General features: G+C 40.4%; 1 protein-coding gene across 1 annotated transcript in view; it reads right to left on the bottom strand.

Moving 5' to 3' along the window:
• Positions 1-22193, bottom strand: part of LOC124286151 (cytoplasmic dynein 1 heavy chain 1-like) — a 69727-nt gene that overhangs the window by 34800 nt on the left and 12734 nt on the right. The window contains 34 exon segments of the mRNA XM_046722500.1: positions 554-707; positions 1134-1308; positions 1773-2006; positions 2458-2622; positions 3240-3443; positions 3787-4005; positions 4875-5031; positions 5329-5414; positions 5945-6097; positions 6588-6800; positions 7431-7614; positions 8110-8302; positions 8305-8349; positions 8871-9036; positions 9308-9408; positions 10309-10591; positions 11356-11547; positions 12016-12201; positions 12436-12601; positions 13790-13963; positions 14411-14577; positions 15034-15180; positions 15842-16051; positions 16160-16270; positions 16564-16709; positions 16936-17059; positions 17515-17754; positions 18112-18231; positions 18562-18672; positions 19265-19337; positions 19450-19553; positions 20169-20306; positions 20619-20765; positions 21662-21820. Coding sequence (XP_046578456.1) covers positions 554-707; positions 1134-1308; positions 1773-2006; positions 2458-2622; positions 3240-3443; positions 3787-4005; positions 4875-5031; positions 5329-5414; positions 5945-6097; positions 6588-6800; positions 7431-7614; positions 8110-8302; positions 8305-8349; positions 8871-9036; positions 9308-9408; positions 10309-10591; positions 11356-11547; positions 12016-12201; positions 12436-12601; positions 13790-13963; positions 14411-14577; positions 15034-15180; positions 15842-16051; positions 16160-16270; positions 16564-16709; positions 16936-17059; positions 17515-17754; positions 18112-18231; positions 18562-18672; positions 19265-19337; positions 19450-19553; positions 20169-20306; positions 20619-20765; positions 21662-21820 — 5447 coding nt within the window.

The raw sequence follows: 22193 nt of genomic DNA, 5'->3' as shown, positions 1-22193 counted from the left end.
AAAGTAAAATTGGTTGAATTTGTGAATCAAATATTTTAAAGAATACCCTAGGATCAACCATCAATCTTTTCAGAAGTTATATAGTATTTGTAACAATGCTCTTTTTTCCTCTCAGTGCTAGATCGTCTGTACATTTATTCATTTTAAACGCGTGGATGAAAATATAATACCAAGATATATATATGAATTCACAACAGCGTCAATAACAGAGTCTTTATAATACCATTTTTCTTTAGCTGATAATCGCTTCACCCTTCTAAAAACAACAATATTGGTTTTATCGAGGTTGACGTCAAGTCCCCATTTATCAGAATATGATTCTAAGATGTTCAATTGTTTTTTGTAGTCCCGGCTAAGCGCCAGATATGAGAGAATGACATCACACATTATAAAATGAAAAAAGATAGAGAAAAACATTTGAATGTCATTCTTTTCAGGAAGTCACAGCTGGTAGTCCCAAATAACACAAGATGTTCTGTAATTACAGTGCAGGAATTCATGATCAAAATTGAACCCAATATGCAGATATAATCCAAATCGGTTGAAATTGTACCTGTGTGAGAGAGGCTTTCTCCCAGGATCAGTGGGAGGGTTGCAGGCACCAACAAACTGGATTCTTTCAAACTTGACCCATGTCTGATCAGATGTTCGGAAGAAGCCTCCGTGTTCCATCATTTGGCGGAGGAAGGAAATGACACGCTGGGTGCCTGAGAAAACAACAATCCTTGCTTGACACTTCCATGTACACACTATATCCAATAATGGCCATATGTTCAATGTGTAGTATGTAACGTATCTTGTAAATTGTCCTTTACATAGGTATTATTTCAAATTTCATTGAAACATAATAAATACATAAGAATAGTCCCAGATGAAGTGAGGGATCCAAGTTGGCAAAAGTCTAAGTGACGCTCTTTGCTTCTGTCTCTCTAAATGCACTGGTGTTTTACCAGTTCACATACCGCAACTGATGTGAACCCATGTGATTTCTCCTCGTGTTTTAAGGTGACAAGATAAAACATTTCAGACTCAAGGATCTAGCAATTTGAAAATATTTTGTCAGATAAGGAGACAGGTCATTATCTACTTGAACAGAAATCTTGAATTATTTCATAACTGAATACCCAACCTACCATATTTGTCCATATCTGGCAAGTTGATTTCATCACAGAAGAGTACAAGCCACTTGTTGAGCTGTACAGGTGACAGGACAACACCATTGGGTGTACGACGGAATTCACAGTAATGGTCGAATGTCTTCAGCAGAAGTTCAGGGGTTGTAGCACTGGAGAAGTTCAGACCAACAACCTGGACAGCAAACATATTCAGCGTTAAATCACAGCAAAGATACTTCACAGGAGGATATTACAGAATTAAATATTCAAATTATCTGCCTCTTGAATGTATTCTTTTTCACTAGGTATCTAAGCATTATACAACAGACAAAAGAAAATCTCTTCCCAAAATGTTCAGATGGAAGAGTTTGCTAAGGAACATACTTTGAGTACAGTTAAATACATATTTTAAATAATTAACACAGAACATTGGCCTAATCAAGTCTTTGAGCAAACAAACATAAGTAATAAACAAACTGATTCCACAACTCCAGCTGAAATTCCTTTTCATCAACTGGACAATTTATGAAATTAATCACAAGCACAGTTTTCTTGAAGTTAATTCATGCGATATTGTTCAATGTTGTCAAGTTACAAAACAAATAATGTGGTGTCAAAACAACCAAGTAATGGAGTGCAACACTCATTAAATCTCACCTCCATGTCTGGCAGCGCACGAAGGGCACTGAACAAGGTCATGGTCTTTCCAGAGCCTGGAGGTCCACACAGCACTAGAGGCTTGTGTTCTGCTAGCCATGTGTACAGCAAGCTCTCATGACGCACAGTGTCGATGGTCGGGATGACCACGTCAGGTGCTGCCACCTTGTGAGTCTCCACTTCAACTTGGGGCACCTTCGATTGCCAGGGCACCCATTCTCCTCCAATACCAACCTGTAGCAAACAATTCAAGCAATGTAGTCAAACAAACATTAATCAAATACAGGATGCCTTTAGACAGTTTCAACATGACAATGTTTAATTTGGGGATTACACTTAGGAAGTAAAGTACACATTTTAGTCATTTTTTAGTTGGTTCGAGGATTCAAACACTCTTTGTATGCTTCCAGTTAGGTGCCTCACTTAGTGAGTGTGGATTTGAATCCTGAATGGGATGTATTTTAAGGACAAAATAAAATGTCTTCATGGAGGCACAAAGTCAATGCTCACAATCACAAAAAAATTATATTTGCAAAATCATAATCATCACCTCTATGCGACAGATAAGAGAGATACTCTCAAGGGTAATAATTAAGATGAATTTTTTTAATGAATTATTGTCCAAGGAGACAAGGATAATTTATATTATCATTTGCCATGATTATTTACAATGAAAGCCACATACCTCAAAATCGATGATGGAGCCTGTAGTTGGGGGCAGTGGGATGGTGGTGATGCCTCGGATGAAGTCCCCAAGGTCTTGTCTCATCTTGATCCTGCCATCCCCTGACATGGACCACAGAAGGCTGTACACCAGGTACTTGGACAGGTAGTGCTCAAGCTGTTCCGCCTAGAAGAGACATTATCAGGAAGTAATGAACCATTTTGTTGAATTCAACTGATGATCCCAATATGTATGTCTGAACAAGAGCTATTGTGTATAAATAGGGTTCAGTTCCACTATTCAAGAAGGAAACTTAACTAAACTGCCAAGCAAAGGAAAGTATGTTTGATGGAGGCTAAATATGAAACAAGAATTAGAGTAATGGTGATTAGATTTGCAATGCTCCTGTGCCTGTTAACAACCCAGCAAAATTTTGATTAAATTTTGTAAAACCCAATTTATAAGTGTATACTTTTCTAGCTCAAGAGTATAGTTCTTAGTACTTTTTATACTTTATCCTTCAAATGAAATGAAGAGAATGCTTTGCTGCAGTCATCAATATTCCATCCTTTTCAAAGCAGTCTGTAAATATGTCTTGATTATCAATGTAGTTAAGAATGAGGAGTGGGGGCCAGTTCTAACACAGTGACCTAAAATGTAACGTCATATCAGGACTATCGACACCACATACAGAATTCAGGAAAAAGCTGTGAAATTTGCAGTCATATTTCTCTCAGCTTAATCTGGGGGACCGTGGACATGTTCTTCTGATGTTCTTTTCAGTATGTGGAAGTTCAACTCACCTGCATGGGGAAGTCAGCATGGTTGTGGTTGTAGGCAAGGACGTTACGGACGCCCTGGTTCAGCATAGAGAACAGAGCGTTGAGGGCACGGAGGCGAGTGAAGTCCATGATGTGGTCCAGCGTCACAGCATGTTCCAGGCAGCGGCTGACGAGGCCATCAGAAGAGAAGTAGGGCTGGAAGATGGCTGCAGCATCGTGTTGGACCTGGACAGATTAAGGTTAGGGAATGAGGGCAGATAAGTAAATGGTTGACGAAAAAAAAATCCTCAGAAAACCTGCTACATAGCTGCTCATTACCTGTAAACTCCATATAAAGATTTGGTGTATTTGCAGCACAATAATGAGGGAGGGAGGAGAGTTTTATGGCACTTAAAGAAATATTCCAGCAGTAACATGTTGAACATCAGAAATTGGAAAACATTGTACCCATGTGGTTAATAAAACCAAGATCTTTGACAAGCAAACACTTAAACCACTGGGCTACCCTTCTGCCCTTGTATAACAATGAAAGAGGGTGCCAACTAAGATCAACAAAGCATTAATGTACCTGCATGTTGGGTGACAGTGTGTCGTCCTTCTCCCCAAGTCTGGACTTGTAGGGGTCCTCGTCAGACTCCTCCACAGGGACACAGCGCAGTTCTTGCAGGAAGTTTTCATAGATCATTTCTGTAGACAGCACATCCTCACTGAACCACACCATGCCACATCGACTGACTGTGGCCAGAGTGGCGTACTTCAAGTCTTGAACTTCAAACATTATTCTCACCTGAAGAGAGGTTAAGGTTGTTTTTAATGTATTTGCATGTCATGAGCAAGTTGAGCATTGCTTTGTTAGTGAGTGAGTTCCAATTGGAGTGAGTTTAGTTTTATGCCACACTCAGCAATATTCCAGCTATATGGCAGCGGTCTGTAAATAATCGAGTCTGGACCAGTCAATCCAGTGATCAACAGCATGAGCACTGATCTGCACAACTAGGAATCGATGACATGTGTCAACCAAGTCAGTGAGCCTGACCACCCGATCCTGTTTAGTCGCCCCTTACGACAAGCATGGGTTACTGAAGATCAATATTCTAACCCGGACCATCACGGGTCTTGTTCACTTGGAAGGACAGTTGGACTGCATAACATGATACATATATTTTGTCAAATTCATACATATATTCTGATTTGTTTTCTTCACTTGTGTAGTAAAATACAGAAAAAGTAAGCTGTATGAAAGGTGTTGAAATGATGCTCTTAACACTATTTATATCACAGGTCAACAGAGCACTGTTTTAATGGAGGCGGTCTGTAAACAATTGAGTTTGGACCAGACAATCCAGTGATTAACAGCATGAGCATCAATCTACACAAATGAGATATGATGACATGTGTCAACAAAGTCAGCGAGCCTGACCACCTGAACCCGTTAGTCGCCTCGTAAGACAAGCATGGGTTACTGAAGATCAATTCTAACCAAGATCTTCACGGGTCAAATCTGCATGGTGAATGTGTGTCACCTTACACCATTAGGCCATCAGTGTCATGAAGAAAGCAATCAAAGCTGACATGTCATAGTTGTACGAGACAATCTTGTTGATATGTACACTCATCTCAACTTGTTTCAACACATACATATAGTTGTACTCTTACATTTGGTGGGATTCCAAGACGTTCACCATTAGGCAGTGTCAGAAGCTTATTGTCATCCAGTACAGAGTTGAGATTCTCTACCCATTCAGGGTCCACATCACCATCAAAGATGATCCACTGACGTTTTGCAAGTTCTCCACGAACATTGTCGATGATCCTGGAACATATTCCTTTTTATGAGACTCGAACATCGAACAAATGTGGGAAATGCTTCAAGATTAGTACATTAGGGTGAGTGAGTTTAGTTTTACACCGCTTTTAGCAATATTCCAGCAGCAATATCACAGCAGGGGACCCCAGAAATGGGCTTCACACATTGTACCCATGTGGGAAATCAAACCCAGGTCTTTGGCATGACGAGCTAACAGTTTAACCACTAGGCTAGCCAATCACCCCTGTACATTTGGGTTCAACTACATGTGTTATACTGTTACAATATGATCATGCTACTTACTTTCTGAGGATGTGAGTGAAGAGACCATCTGTCCATTCTCTGGTGTTGGGGTCAAGGTTACCATACAGAGCATCCTTGGAGATGGACTACAAACAACAAACAAGAAGATGTGTACACGATTCAGTGAAGAATATATCAATTCATGTCAGTAAAATTGCCTGTTAAGCTAGTTTACTTGCAAACAATATTCCCAGATTTGCCCTTTGCATCATTGGAGAATTAAGAATAGGAGATCCATCTGCACAAAGGTCTTATATGCTACATATAATTGAATGTTTTTTGCAAAACACTCAGTTTTGCCAGACACCTGCAGGACTATGATTTGTGCATATTATAATATGACTTGCATCACAAAAAGTAATGTAAAGAAATCCATGGAATTCCATGGAAAATTCGCACCCCTATATAAAGGCCCGACAACATTTTGTACACTAGTCCAACACATCATGATGGAACGACAGAACAGTCTTGTGATAATGTGTTATACCTGTTAAACCTTCAAGTTGGTTAGGAAGTTCTTGCTTTCAACACAATTCCAATCTAATGGGACTTAAATATTTATATTTGTCAATAAACCAAGAACATTGGAATTCTGTCAATGAGTACTGTCACTCACCTTAGGATCAATGACATGGGATACTCCTTCCCATCCCTCCATTCTCTCCAGAGCCTTGAGCAGGACGTGCCAGGCTGTGGACTTTCCGCTGCCACTGGGGCCGACCATCATGAGACCGTGGTGGAGCTGGGTGATCTGGTACAGCTGTAGAACCTACAACAGGGGATCGGGGATGTCAGTTTAAGTTAAAAACAACAACAACCAAACTGTTTACAATATGTTGGTGCTTCAGATCAGCTAAAGAAACTGATACGCGTGCTGTTTTTGTCCAGCCAATCAAAGCAGAACAATTCATTCTCCTGGGGTCCAGTTATTTTCAAACCTGGTAATTTGCTGAAGGGTTGGCTTGCAAATCACAGAAGTATGACTTATACCCATGTTTGGAACATTGGCCAACACAAGGCACTGCATTGATGTACAGAGTGTGAAACTAAAGTCTGCTGAGGGACCTAATTTGCATATTTAACAGATTGTGATATGAAATGTTTTGGGTTGGTTTATGTATTAATTTCACTAGTTATTATACAACTGATTTACATAATGGACTGAAGTATAAGGGTTATTTAATGTATCATATTTATCAGCTAAAGTGTTGAGAAAAGCTGTCTCATGGTAGCCACAAGACTGCTGGCAAAGTACTGACCTTGTCCACCCACTGAGCTCCAAGTTCGTCGTTCTCACCGTACGTCAGGTGCATTTCCTGACACACTTTCTTGATCTCCTGTCTGAGAGCCTTCATCTCATTGGGTGTGTACATCACACCAGGGAACACATCCGACAACAGAGAGTTGAGTAGTGGGATGTCCTCGGCCACCAGCTTGGGCACCATCGTCTCCATTACACTCTGAATCAGGATCTACAACCAATACAGAACTCATTATCATTTATTCCATATCTAGTGGTGGTGTGGTCTTGTGCATAGGGCCCAGGTCACAAATCAGTTGAAGTTAAGCAACACTGGTCACAGAGTGTTTGGATGGGTGACATGTTTGGCAGTTTGACTCCTGCTAGTTTCAAGGACTTCTTGAGTGCCTCACAACGAAGCAGTCATGTGGTCTCACCTTAGGCAAGTGAGTTTGTTCAAAATTGCCTTGGTTTGTTCAAAATTGTCTTGGTGGGATAAGTCATATGACTATTAACCTTCTCAAGCCTTACAGGACCCTTGGGTTATCCAGGTAATAATGTCCATCATGTTGTATGTGCTAACATTATGCCCGAGTGGCGTCAAGTTCAGCGCAGCATAAGTGGCCTTATTATATCAATATCTCACTTTGAAGATTTAACTCAAATTCTTAGCAACAAATTCCCAAAAGTTTGAATTTGTAGTACATCACTGCTAATAGTCTTGTAATTTGGCTATCACACTTACAAATTCTACAGATTTTCCACAGACAAACACCACTGATAGCCATTCAAACAAATACGGGAGTAACTTATACATACAGTGTATTAATACACGGAAGAATTACATAATGTTCACACTTACCTCCTGTTCTGGTAGATTTTCAGCAATGGATGTTTCATCAACTGGCTCCCCTCTCTCTGCGAGTCCCTCCTTGACTCGCTGGATCCTCTCACGCTTCACATTACCAGCACTCACCAGCACACTCTTCAGGGCTCGCAGACCGAAGTCATAGTGAGACTGGGGTGATAGCTGCTCGTCACAGAGTCTACATGAAGAATATGATGCATTACATGATAATAATCTTTGAACAGGAGAGGACAAAAAAGGAATTCAGATATCAAAAAATGTATAGAAGCGTTATTTGTCATCTAGATTGAGGTTCTACATGAAAAGTAGTCTCTTGAAACTTGACAGTATAATATCAAACATACATGCACTATGTATGCACTCTGAATGTGGTAGACAGTGATATAGAGTAAATATTCTATTCATGAGTGAAGTTATAAACTACAGACTATAAAGGGGGATGAGTGCTGACATTATTTCAATAAATTAAATTCAAATCAAAATGTAACAAACCAAAGAACGTCTCCAGACAGTGAAAATGGACTATTCATACATAATGTTAAACTACAAACTACTGACGTGGATGAATGCTGACATTTTATTTAATCAACATGTAACCAAACTATACAGCCTGTTCATATACCACTGACATGCTTTCAACTCAAATATTCAGAGCAAAAAATCATATTCTTACTTGAAGAATGGTACGATCTTGCTTGCCAGTTTCTCAGCCTGCCTGAAGCCTTGGGAGTACAACATGACCTGGGCAATCAGCTGGCGGTCTGGCTTGGTCATGGCCAAGCTTCGGAACAGTTTCTTCAAGTTGTCTGGCAGGTTGGATCTGCCGGCGTATCCAGGGTTCATGGTGATGAAGATGGCCATGTCGGGTTCACCTTCACCTGCTTGCCGATGATCTCCACAATAATCTGAGTAGCTGAGGACAGGAAGGTTAAGTTTAATCAGACTTGGCAAAGGTAACTTATGTATTGGTTAGATGTTACTTTGCATGTGACTCATTCAATCATCTATGACTGGTAACCCTAGTCATGTCCCAGTGTTAAAGGTATCTTCTGGGTGAACTGTGAGTGAGTATGGTTTTCCGCTGCTTTTAGCAATATTCCAGCAATATCACAGCGGGGGATACCAGAAATGGGCTTCACACAATCGAACCTGGGTCTTCAGCATGACAAGCTAATGCTTTAACCGTTAAGCTTCATCACCACTCCATTTTGGGTGAACAGAACTCTGTTACCTTCAAGAGTTGTTTTAGGTTGTGTTTAGTTCTGGACGAAACAAGAAAGGAAGGCAATTCGATTTGTCATTCAAATCAACATTCCACACATTCTGTCCACGAACTAGAATATGTACATAACTGAAAGTGTAGTGCCAAATATGACATACTTTACATTTCATTTATACTTTGAATTAAGAAATGAATTGCTGACATAAGCCCACCTTTGTCGCTCCTCTTCTCAGGAGAGTTGAGTTCCTTGAGCGCCTCCTGGATAGTCTGAATTTGCTGGGACACAGCTGACAACATTCTCTCCTCGAGTCGATTGAACTCATCAAAGCAGCCCCACGCTCCTACTTGGCACAGACCAACAAAGATACGTCCCATAGCCTGAAAACAGACATATCCTAAATGTTTTACATCTTTGAATTGTAAGAGTAGTCCCATATACTTGAGAATCCCATCTGTATTTTATGGAGGTTAGCTTTAGCAGTACTTTGAGAAGTATTCCAGTCATATCACAGCGTGTTAGCTTCCTGAGCTTCAAGAGCATAGGTGAACTGGGACATGAATATCTGTATTGACTCCAAACATTATCACACAAGGTCTAGAACAATACACTATTACTTGATAGTATTGTGAATGACACCATTCACTTTACCTGGAAGTCAAAGGTTTCGTCACAGTTGAAGACCAACACAAATCTTCCAAGCTGGTTTCCTAGAGCTTTCACTGACTCAGTCTTTCCAGTACCAGCCGGACCTGTAGAGATGAACACCAGTTAGCATCCTGAACACTAACAACCACGCTACTAAAGTACAATCACGCTCAGGTTAAATACAACTAACGTCAAGACATTCTTCATGTACAATAAAGTACAATCACGCACAGGTTAAATACAACTAACGTCAAGACATTCTTCATGTACAATAAAGTACAATCACGCTCAGGTTAAATACAACTAACGTCAAGACATTCTTCATGTACAATAAAGTACAATCACGCTCAGGTTAAATACAACTAACGTCAAGACATTCTTCATGTACAATAAAGTACAATCACGCTCAGGTTAAATACAACTAATGTCCAGACATTCTTCATGTACAATAAAGTACAATCACGCTCAGGTTAAATACAACTAACGTCAAGACATTCTTCATGTACAATAAAGTACAATCACGCACAGGTTAAATACAACTAACGTCAAGACATTCTTCATGTACAATAAAGTACAATCACGCACAGGTTAAATACAACTAACGTCAAGACATTCTTCATGTACAATAAAGTACATGAAGACACATACAGATCATGTTTATATCGAAGTCAAAACAAGTAAAACACTCCAATGAAAACACCTGGTGTTTGAATGTTGACCTTGTTAAGAGCAATCATTTGTTTTGCTAGCACAGAATTCACGTTACGTTTTATGAAGTCTTTATACAGTTATGGGTTTCATTACTGTAACCAAGCTGCAAACCTTGAAATGTTAATAGCAGATGCACCAAGTCAATATATTTCATGTCACAGGTCAACACATTGATCAATGTGATTTACCTTATTTTGCGTCTAAACTGACACTATTTTGTCATACATTACAGATTAACAAATGGAATTATGAGATTTTGAACAGAGGCATATCATTAACATCCATCCACTGACCAAATGGTGATCCTCCCAGCCTGGCTTCAAGGGCTTGTGTCATGGTTAGGTAACATCTGTCTGTCAGAGGGGTCTGGACAAGCTTGTCCTGGACACCCAGGTACTCAAAGCCGTAGTTGAACTTAGCATTGGCCATCTGAATGGACAGCTGCTGCAGCACATCAGAGTTCTTGGGGTCGAAGTAGAATCTCATCTGACACAACCAATCAAAGGACTTGGGCGAGCAGACGTTGTGTTTCACCAGCATACGGGTGATGTCTCTCTGATGAACGAGTTCTGTGATCTGTAGAAAGATGTTCAAACTGTATAACTGAACATCACTTCAGAAGACTGACTGAGTTGGGTTTTACGCCGCTTTTAGCAATATTCCAGCAATATCACGGCGGGGGACACCAGAAATGGGCTTCACACATTGTGCCCATGTGGGGATTCGAACCCGGGTCTTCGGCGTGACGAGCCAACGCTTTAACCATTAGGCTACCCCACCGCTCCCACTTCAGAAGACAAAGTAAAGGCAGGTAAACAGGAATTATAAAGATCATTTGGTAAACATTGGTAAACATTTGTTAAACTGGCAGCCAGTTTGTTAAGGGAAGTGAAGGGAACAAAATGTTATGATAGTCGTATGACCTGAGTGAGTGAGTGAGTTTGACCACTAGACTATCCCTAGACTACCCCACCGCCCCCGTATGACCTGTGACATGTCGATGAATACATCAGACTGTATCACACAAAGAGTGACTAACAAGCTACGAGGAATTACATATTTACTGCCCCAAGTTAATTAACAGTGGTAATCAAAAGCCACTATTCTATCAGGATTCAATTAGTTTCAAGTTGGTTATTCTGTATAATTCACTGACATTTTAGAAAATATTTAAAACAAATGTTTGAAGCAAAACCTCACTAGAGACACAAAACCACAGTTCAGATGAAGTAATGTCACCAAGTTGTGACGTCAAGAACAATGGGTGATGGCACACTATTTTCCTCAGCAATGGAGAACTGACTATGGAAGTGACTATCAATGACTGAAAGAAGACCAACCAAACTCTCCAGCTTCTTCCTTCTGACAGGGGGCTGTTCGCAGAGGACACAGTCGGCCAGTACATTGAGAGTGGACTCCACATTGGCCAACACTTCCTTCACAGGGCCGATGTCAGACTTGGAGGCTGTCTGTAGGGCGTTCTCCACACTCTCTGACCAGGAGATCTGGGCTGACAGCACGATGAGTTGGGCCTGGGAGAAAAGGAGGCATGTCAACATGGTGTCTGAACAGACCCCAAAATGTATATAACAATATTTTAATGGTGGTTTCCTGCCAACATGGCATAAATCTGTAAATAATCTGGGCTGGACCAGACAATCCAGTGATTGACATGAGCACTGACTGATGACATGCAACGTTCCAATGTAAATATCTACACACAAGATAAACAATAAACATACATTTTACATTTTTATCAATTAGCAAATGCCACATTTTTCTCATTAGTGACCTGTCAAATGTTTCTTAACATAATTAAATAAAATTAAATAAAGAGAAATCCCAGAAGCGAGTAAATTAAGTTGAACCTTGCAGCAAAAGGATTTTCTGTGTCATCAGCATATTGTCGTAGGGGAACATAAGATTGTGTTTATCATTCTGGTAAAGCAAGGAATCGTGTTGACAAATTGAAAGGATCTCAAATTCAAAAGTATACCTACCTGGTACTTGTCTACCCACAGCAGGTACTTCTCTGAGTCTATCTTGCCCGACTTGAAGGCACTAACGTCCCCAACAGAGGCTGCCAGGTTCTTGGCAAGGGTCACTCTCATTTCCTTCTCAGTCAGGGTCAACCACTCATTGATCTTAGGGTGGGCAGCGATGGACACCGGGGTGACAAATACAACCTGAAACATGAGTTGGGTACAACATTACTTTCACTTCTTGGAAAGGACTTGGACAAACCAGTTATCAGCTAATATATCACTCTGCTGCTTTGTAAATCATGAAAGACAAAACCTTTACTCAATGTATCCCTTGTGGGTCATACCCATACCTGAAATCTTGACAACTGAATCAGAATTCATCAGGCTGTGCCTGCTGTTGCAGTAGTGTTTTGAGTATATAATCAAACCACTTACATCTTCTCCCTCTTTGGACGTGAGACCAATAACTTGGGAGTCATCCTCGTTCAGTATGATAGATGCAACACCAGCAAACATCTTCTTGAAGTGTTTCTGCAGCCTTGGGATATTCTTGCTGTTACCGATTATCTCCAGGAGATCTTCATCACCAACAAAGTAGAACCTACGAGAAAAAGATTTCAAAATACAGAAAATTATAACAATAACCATCACTGTACATAATTTAAATACTGTAAAACGAAAAATTTGCCGCCTTTGAAATTTTGCGACCTTGATACCTCATCCGGTTCTGCGACGTGTTATTTTTACGAGAGGCACCCATCTACGCAAAAATAACAACTCAAACTGCCACTACGCCAGAAATCACTTGTCATCTTTGATGTTTTCGCCGCGCACCAATGCGAGTCATTCCTCAACTTGTTAAAACAACGTAACTTCCTGGTCAAGTTCGTTCCGGCTGGCTGCACCAGCGAGACAGCCATGAAAGCTCAGTTCACGCAGTGGTACGGTGACAGCGTGACAAAGAACTTGAAGGACAAGACCGACAAACATGTTGATTTAAGGATTAGTGTAATGAAGACGATCCATGCTCGATGGGTAGTGTCCAGCTATGACCAAGTGAAGAAAAACAAAGAGACTGTTGTGCGTAGCTGGCAAGCATCTGGGCTCCTCGACAAAATGTCTGCAGGCATTTTTTTGACTGAGTGAATCGTTGAGAAGACAGTGTTGATAATGTTCTAATAAAGGATAGTGCTTAGAGACAATATGTTTTAAGTATGCTGCATTGTTTTTAAATATGTTATATTATGGTATAATAGGGAATAAAGTTCCAAAAACCACGAAAATTCGATGCTGTTTCTGCGTCTTAAAACTTTTGCGAGGTCAGTACAAGCGCAAAGTTCGTAAATATATCCTGCTCGCAAAATTTTCGTTTTACAGTATATTATCTATATTACATCATTCTCAAAAATCCTGTACTTTGGTTGTCATTACACTATAAAAAGTTCAGATTTTCAACAGAGGTCCTCATCACAATCAATTATCCATAGTTGGTTGTGCAAGTAATAGTATCTTAAACCCAAGACTAGTGCATATGCAGATGGTTAGATGGTAAAACCTCACTTCTAGTGTTTGCTGGTGTAAACATCTAAATTGTTTCACAGATGTCAGAGCACATGGCACACCTCAGATTTCATATAATCCTCAACTAAACTATGGTGACATCTAACACAATGAAACATTACCAAAAACCTCCCTAATGCCATTGACTTAAGGAATAAGGGTACTTGGAAGTACACTCCCAAGAATGCCATGGGAGTGATAATGATGAGACGTCCCCCTATAATCTCACCTAGGGAATGAGGCTCTCTCCCTCTCCAGGTATTCTCCCAGAGCTTTCTGTATCTTCTGCAGCATGTCTGCCAGTCTCTCCAGCTGCCGCTGTACGTTGGCGATGTTCAGGACATCCATCACCAGCGGTGACCTGGTAACCTTCTTCATCAGGGCCAGGAACTCTGTGCTGACACTGAAACAGAGAGGTGGAATATCTGTCATGTATCCATTAACTGTATTCATGGTAAACAGAAAGGAAAAAAGAACAGCAATATCTGAGCTTCAGGTTCAGATATTCATGTTACATAACATAATATAATATTTAAACACAGACATTCCGATAAAGGCAGTCCAAAAGGTGATCCCACCGAAAGTGAGCAGCTACTCTATACACTGTATAGACTGAACAGCTATCAGTTTCCACCATTTCCCAATGAAAGAAAAAACCTGATCAATATATACAATAAAATATTGCAAATGGATATAAATGGATCTTTGGGAATGAATGCTGCTACTGTATATTTGGAAACATTTAAAATAAATGTGTATCCCCTTGAACCCAAATGAATATAACTCGAGGAAAATCCCTGATACTTAGGCTATGTTGAACTATAAGTGTAAGTCGGCCAAGGACACTCACCCCTGGAATCTGGATGTTTCCACTGGGAGCAGGTGCTTGATGTCAGCACTGCCGGTGAAGATACCCTCCAGGTACACCCAGCGCCTCTGGACATCGATCCATACATCAAACAGTCCATTGATGCGGTTCAGCTTGTCCTCCCAGGCGAGAGCATCCTCCTCAAATTGCTGAAAGAGTTACAATTACATACTAGTACCCTTGTACATACACATTTCACAGTTGTAGGATCTTTAAATGAAACTTTCAAAGTATGTAATCCAAGCACTGTGAATCTACCAGAAGATTTTAATGATCTTTGACTATGACAGGGTTCACAAGTTACTGCTTCTGACAAAATCCTAATTAAGATGAGAAAGTATTCTATTTCAGGTATATGATATTTAAGTCTGTAAATAACTGTCTGGACCAGACTATGCAGTGATTGACATCATGAGCATCGACCTATGCAAATAGGATATGACATGCATCAACCAAGCCAGCAGGTCTGACCACCAGATCCCATTAGTCACCTGTAACGATAAGCATGGGTAGCTGAAGTACAGTTCTGACCTGGATATTCAAGGGAGAACCTAATCAGTCATGGAAGTGGGTAAACCTACAAAATTCGCTATGACTGTACATACCTTGAAGTATGGGGAGAGTTTCATGGCAGTGACACTGTTGATGTGTTCCTTAACCTTGGTGAAGAGATCGTCCCAACCTCGGATGAGGCGACACTTGTTCTGGTAGTTGATGAGGTCCAGCTCGTAGCTCCGCCAAACCTCACTCACCTGAATCATGCAAAGTTAGGATGGTACTGGTTTTCAATTACACCATTTTCATGCAAAACATAACCTTAATTAAATGCATGGTTAGATTTTTGTCTGGGTTAACAGAGAAAATAGTTCTCGTATAATCCTTCAGTAAGTGTGAGCCTGGTTTATGCTTTGCAGACTAGATTTATAGGTCTATAATGCTTGTGAGAAGTAATTGTTGAGAAGTAAAGAACAAGTGTTTGTTGTCAAGTTTGTTTATTTTGGTGACATCATCCTAAAGTTTGTAAGAGGCCTTGTGTTTGTAGAACAGCCCCTTGCAAAGAATTTTTAGAGAATATCCATCTATCCCATCACTGTCTAAAGAAAGTCTGTTTCAGAGATTTATTTTTTATGTGAACAAAATTTATACAATACACAACAATTTTAACTGAAGGCATGTGCAAAATGTTAGATCAAACAACCAACATTACTTCAGTGGGACTGAAGCTGTAACCTTCATATTTGTAGTCTAGTGAGAAAGCCACAGTTAGTGTTTAAATCGGATTAACACTTCAACTTTGGTTGAAAATGTGAACACTTTGAACCTTCAGCCTGAAGCCATTTCTCCTCGATCATATTTAAATTTTCAGTCAAAACCTTGTAGGCATATTTCATGATAAGTACACTCATGTCTCACCTGTTTCAAGAATTCTTCGAGGGCCATCTCTCCCTGGGCTACGATAATGATGTCACGGACGATCGACTCATGCTTCTGTAGATCAATATCCCAAACATGGCCGAGTGTCAACTCAGAGAGAACCCAGTTCACATTCAGTCGTTTCATCAGCTGCTTCCAGTGACGTTCCTTCAGGGCCTCAGACTTCAACTCCACAATAAGCACATTCACCTGACAAACAAGACACAAAAGTTAAGCATGATCTAAAAATGTCACTACCTCCTTATTCTCATCCGAAGGCATGTAACTTCATTCTTCATGTTGGACTACTCGACTCACCTTGGCATAGCTCTGTAGAGTTCTCTTCACATGTTCATATGATCCGTACGCTCTGAGCCGAGCTGGCAGTTCTTTCATCTGGTTCAACAGTGTGTCTAATGATTGACGCAACTGAAAACAAGAATGAATATGAGTAAGTATGGTCCCACACCTTAGAGAGGATTAAGTGATATACTGGAAAGAAAAATGGCTCCACACATTGTACAGATATTAGGATGTTTTGTTTGAAGTTGTACACAGCCAAAATAACAAGGGCAGCGACACGACATTTGATGGTTAAATGATGCAATTCTAGTATGATCGAGAACAGATTACAGCTCTTTTCCTGCCATACCATACTTCTGAAAAACTAACTAACTTAAATGGTGTCCAACAGAAAATGTGTACTTGTCTCTATTCCCTACCTTTCTTGGTGCTACAGACAACCATGGCTTCTCCTTCAGCTCGTCTATCTGCTCCCAGATCTTGGCCAACTCAGACCACACCCCCTTCAGGTCCTGCAACTCCTCCAGGGCAACCTGAACACGCTCTTGGCTGGGACTGATATGACCTGAAAACATATAGTGTCTTAATCACTGTTTTTCAATACTCTCAATTTCAGGATAGTTAATTTTTGTCAAGAAAAAATTCTTGGAAGTAGACTGTATCATCTGTGAGCACCATTAGTTCTGCAATGAACTCCCTGAACAATTTGACTTGTCTACATTAATAAACTGGCAATTCAACACATCAAACAAGTCCTATAGTAACTTTGTCAGAGGGACAACGACACACACCTGGTTCAGCTAACTCGAGAGCTTCCTTAGCTCGGGCTACATTGTCCCTCTCTTCCTTCAAACGACAGAACTTTCCTTCGAAGATGGTGAGGGCCTTCAGAGCTGAATCTGGTCTCAGTTCACCCTGAACAAACAAAACAGAGTTACAGTGGTGCAAAGAGGAACCAGGTAGACAATATACTGAGAAGGTGTACTAGGTGAATTTTAGCTAAAGTTGTTTCTGTAATGTAAATATCAGAATACTTCTTGTATAAATGGAACCCTTTTCAAAGAAGGTAGTTCTTGCTTGGTGACCTTATTATATATTAAGTTCATTAGATTAGTTTATAGCATTGACACCACTATCCATCACATGATCTAAAACAAAATGAAGCTTATAATAACCTTTCGTAATATTCTGAAAGAAGTCCAAACAGAACATTCACTATTATGGTTTTGACTTCTGTAATTGTGAACTACCCATGACTCGGTTCTGTAAATTTTCTCCAAATGTACCACTCACAAAATGAACCTAAAGGGCTAAAGTTAGGTTTGATTTTCCTCTATTCCTAGCCCTGCATGTACACAATGAGTACTGACCTCCACAGGTTTCTCCTTCTCCCAGTCAGTGAGCATGTCACTTGTGCGGGTTTCCACCAGCTTGTCCTCAGACACAATCTTCATCTGTAGACTGGCCACCTGGGTCTGGATGGACGAGTCCTTGCGTTTCATGATGTCACTGAATGCTCCCCACTCACCCTCGATGTTGTCAATGTAGAGCCAGGTGGAGGGGAACTGGAAACGCTGACGCTCCAGGATACGCTGGCCCTCCTTGTACATCTGACAGCAACAACAATAAACTGTCAGACAGGTCTACAATTTTGTATGTTCTAATGATCTCAGAGGTGAAAAGACAGTGGCTGTGAATGTTGTTTAACAAACCTGTGGGGAGTTCAGGTAAGAATTGATCTCAATCTACCTATGATGGTCGTTAGGGGCGATAAATGAATTACAAGGTCTGGCTCAGTGTACTGGCTATTGAGATTTACAGGCACCCTGTATGCATATAACAATGCTTTTAATGTCATCACTGGATTTTCTGGTCCAGACTTGATTATTTTCAGGTCATCCACAACGGCCATAATAACTGTATTATCCTGGAGATGCAGCACTTGACATACGCAGACTGTGACCTACCTCGACCTGCTTCTCCCAGGAGTTGACCTTGCGTTTGAGAGACTGGACGTGAGTGATGAGACCAACAGCATCTGATGTGTTGGCAGTGTCGATGGACTGTTGCTCTAGGTCTGAGCGAGACTGGAAAAAATCAAGATAGTTTCAATTACTCTTTAACAAACAGCAGTAAGTCTCATAAAACAAACCTGTGGAACAAGAACAGTGGACAAAATCTATAGGAACACAATCTCTTCATCAATTTCAGTACAGACCATGACATTATCAGATAAATATACAAGAACGTAAATGAATAAGTGTTCAATGTCTCAAATACGACCTTATTAACCCTTTCACAGCATATAATACTAGGCTAAAGGATAAACTCACTGATTATGTTTTACTTGGCAACAACATCTACTGACAAAACACAACATTTCTGACTAATGCAAGTGCCAAGATGCACAACAATACCTTTGAGACGACTGTGTGGAACTCTGCCATCTCATTGCCAAGCATGGAGCCGAACTTGCTGAGCACCTCTTTGTGCCACGAGTCATACTTTAGTGTCACCTTCGACTGCACCTGGAATAGACAAGCAATAAAGTTTGGTCCGTGTCACCTTGACTGCACCTGGAATAGACAATGGTTTGGTCCGCCTTGAATCGTAACTCAAGAACAAAGTAATTTTCTAGGTCTAGAACTTTTATTCTGGATGCTTACTGAAAGTCATTACGCACACATGGAGGTAATCATGGCTGACTGACACAGAATGAAAATATTGCTGGAGGGGAAGTGGAAAAGTTTTCATTTTGCACAAATTCCAGCTACTAATGAAGCAGAGGAGAAACAGGTAATGGTTCCTGTCATGCAGAATTATCTCCAAACCAAGCCGTGAAGGCTGTATTAATAATTAGTGTTAAAATTTCTATGTGGGATAAATTTGAGTTAGACATTGCCATCAACAAAGATTTAGATACTAATGACAGGATTAGTAACCCACATTCTCTGAATGCTACACATTAGTCTTGTCTGTTTTCATTCTTCGTTGACAATGACGGCTGATGAAACAAATCTAGTTCAGGGTATGAGACAACTCCAGCTAATGATTAAATTTCAGTGAGCAATTCTCTGACTGTTGTGATCCCACAGCACCATTCTCAGGTTAGTTACTTACCTTGCCAAACTGAACGACAATTGGTCCAATTTCCTTTGCAGTTTCAGATGTGTCAAAGGTCTTGCGAGAGGATCTGTAATGCAAATGTCAATACTCATTAAGCACAGATTTCGAGATGTGTTCTACATATTGTAATTATATGCCACACACAAGACAAAGTTAATTGATTGTTAAAAGTGACGTACTTGATTTCTTCCAGTGTGGACATCCAGAGCTTGAGGTTGTTTCCTAGACGACCATAGAGAACATCTGGGTTCAGATCCCAGAGGGACTGGTACCTCAGCCACACCTGCAACATAATGTTTTACGCTGCTTTTAGCAATATTCCAGCAATATCACAATGGTGGACACATGGTAAAGAATATTAAATGATAACAGATGACGTTCAGTTTGCAATGAAATTCCATCCTTGCACAAACATTGCTTTATATACCACAAAACACAAGCAAATGGTTCGTAGCTCATTCATCAACTTCACATTTGAGAATTTGTATTCAAGAACATTTAAGACAGATCACGCCAACTTAATGAAGTTATAATGAAGTAAGTGAATGAGTTTGTTTTTACACCACTTGTAGCAATATTCAAGTAATATCGTTGCAGGGGACACCAGAAATCGACTTCACACATTATACACATGTGGGGAATAAAAGCCAGATCTTGTTCATGATGAATGAATGTTTTAACCACTGGGCTACCCCTAATCAAGACTTAACCAAGTAGAACAGTGTTTAATAGCATGATCAACAACGTTGACATCATGGCAGGTTGCCACAATCAGTAGATCACTTGAAAATCAATGAGCCTGGTCAGCTTATAAACAAACACGTGATACTGGATCCATATTCTGCCAAAAGATCTGACATTCATGTTAAAGGTTGAGGTGATATATACATGGACTCACGAAGACATATCCCTGGAAGTCCTGCACGACTTTGTTGATGGCAGAGTAGGCCTCCTCCAGGATGAGGGAGCCACCGGGCAGCTTGGTCAACACGTTCCTGTACGTTGAGTCCGCATCAGACTCGACTCCCAAGCCAACCTGCAGGAACCAACAGTCACGGCGTTATTACATAGATGGGATTCTCTAAGGACTCACCTTTGTGGGGCTCGTACAGATCTTTGCACACTAAATTGCTTTTTACTGAAGAACATTTTCTTTCAAGGTGTATTTCAAGAATTGAACACATTATGAAACACTAAAATCTGTTTGCAACTGATATTTGGTCTAAAAACATTCATGCATGTTCTTGAAGATTCTCTTAGTTTTCATGAGTTTGGATTGATGTATCCAAGTTTTTAAAAACTAATAGAGCATATTATGAAATTAAATTAAAAAAAACAGTGGCTTGACCTGGTATCTGGAGTGTTGTAGACGAGGCAGACTTGTCACGATTGCCTCCCAGCCAAACAGTTCTTGCATGATGTTGAAGCGGGCATCTTCGATGGGCGGGCTGACATAGATCAGTTGATTGGTAATCCTCAGCTCATGGACCAAGCGCTGAAGAGAGTGGCAAAGTAAATAAACAATATCTATATGAAAGCAACTCACTTGTCAGAGGGGTACAAAAAGTATGTGATCTGGACTACCAGTTGTAAGACTTCCATTTTTGTGGAAGCTGCAGTGGCTGAGTGGAATAAATTGCAGACTTTGTGTGCTGGCAATAAGGTGCCTCTCTGAGTGTTGGTTTGATTCCCAGGTGTGACTCACTCCCTAAAATTCTGTACTTTACTGAGATAGTGCATTAAAGAAATACATAGCGAGTATACAGCTCATGTGATTAAAATAGAAGTAATAGTAGACTGTAAATAATCAACTCAGGACCAGATGAGGTGAAATGGGGTTTAACATTGTACTTAAGAAAATTTCGCTCATAAGACAATGTGCATGCGTGTGTATGTGTGGCTGCTTGTACTAGCCCAGACTTTAGCTGGTTTTTCAGAGCTAGCCCACTGAGATACCATGCTGTAGTTAAGCATGGATAGCCCTCAGACACATTATACTGACTCCAAGCCGACCAGTCCTTGTTGTACCCATTAATGCCAAGCACCAGGCAGGGACCAACAAGTACCATATTTTAACATCTTTTCATATGACGTGATCGAACTCCGCTCTCTGGGTGGATGCTCTAACCACTACACAAAGTCAGAACCAGAACAAAAATAGATAATTAAATATCCCCATATGTGGGACGCACATCTAGCCAAGTAACAGGTGAAATTCTACACAATCTACGAACTAATTTGTCCCACAAACCTGGAGTGTTAACTACATACTAGTGAACCGGCATGCAAGATTATTCCACAATGATGTGGAACAGACTAATACTGAACAGAAATTACCACTAACTGTGTATATGAAATTATAACAAAGATAGGAGTATAAGACCTACTGACCTTGATGTTGGGTTCTCCCCCTGATTTGTGGGTGGGCTGTTTGGGCTCATCTGTGTCCATAGAGTGGTCCACAGCATCTTCTTCCTTGGAATCCTCCAGCAGACAATTGGTCCAGGCCTTCAGACCAGCCTCCAGACGACCAGCCAACTTGTTCTCAACCTGATGTCAACCACAAAGTGGCATTATTACCCAGGACAGTTTGAATTACCAATATGCAGAGCTGTGTACAAATGAGCTAATGTCAGGAATAGATGAATTAGTTATTTTGAACCTGTGATGACGGAACTACTCTGTTTAGGGTGTCAGCCATCTTAACTATCAGGGGTGGAAATAACTTTAAAATTGCTAGTGTACTCCGGTACAGTGGCACGTGTAAAATCACTTGCCCTGATCATTTTTTCACTATACCGGCCATTTACTTGTTGATTTTTTAAATAAACATAATTAACATTGGAATATCAACTTGACACAGGTACAGTGTGATATACAAATTTGCTTGCCCGACAGAAAAAAACACTGGACTCGGGCGTCG

This window comes from Haliotis rubra, unplaced genomic scaffold (assembly GCF_003918875.1).
Source record: "Haliotis rubra isolate DU_JTF1 unplaced genomic scaffold, ASM391887v1 Scf377, whole genome shotgun sequence".
Classification (NCBI taxonomy): domain Eukaryota; kingdom Metazoa; phylum Mollusca; class Gastropoda; order Lepetellida; family Haliotidae; genus Haliotis; species Haliotis rubra.
This window is presented reverse-complemented; position numbering and strand designations above follow the sequence as displayed.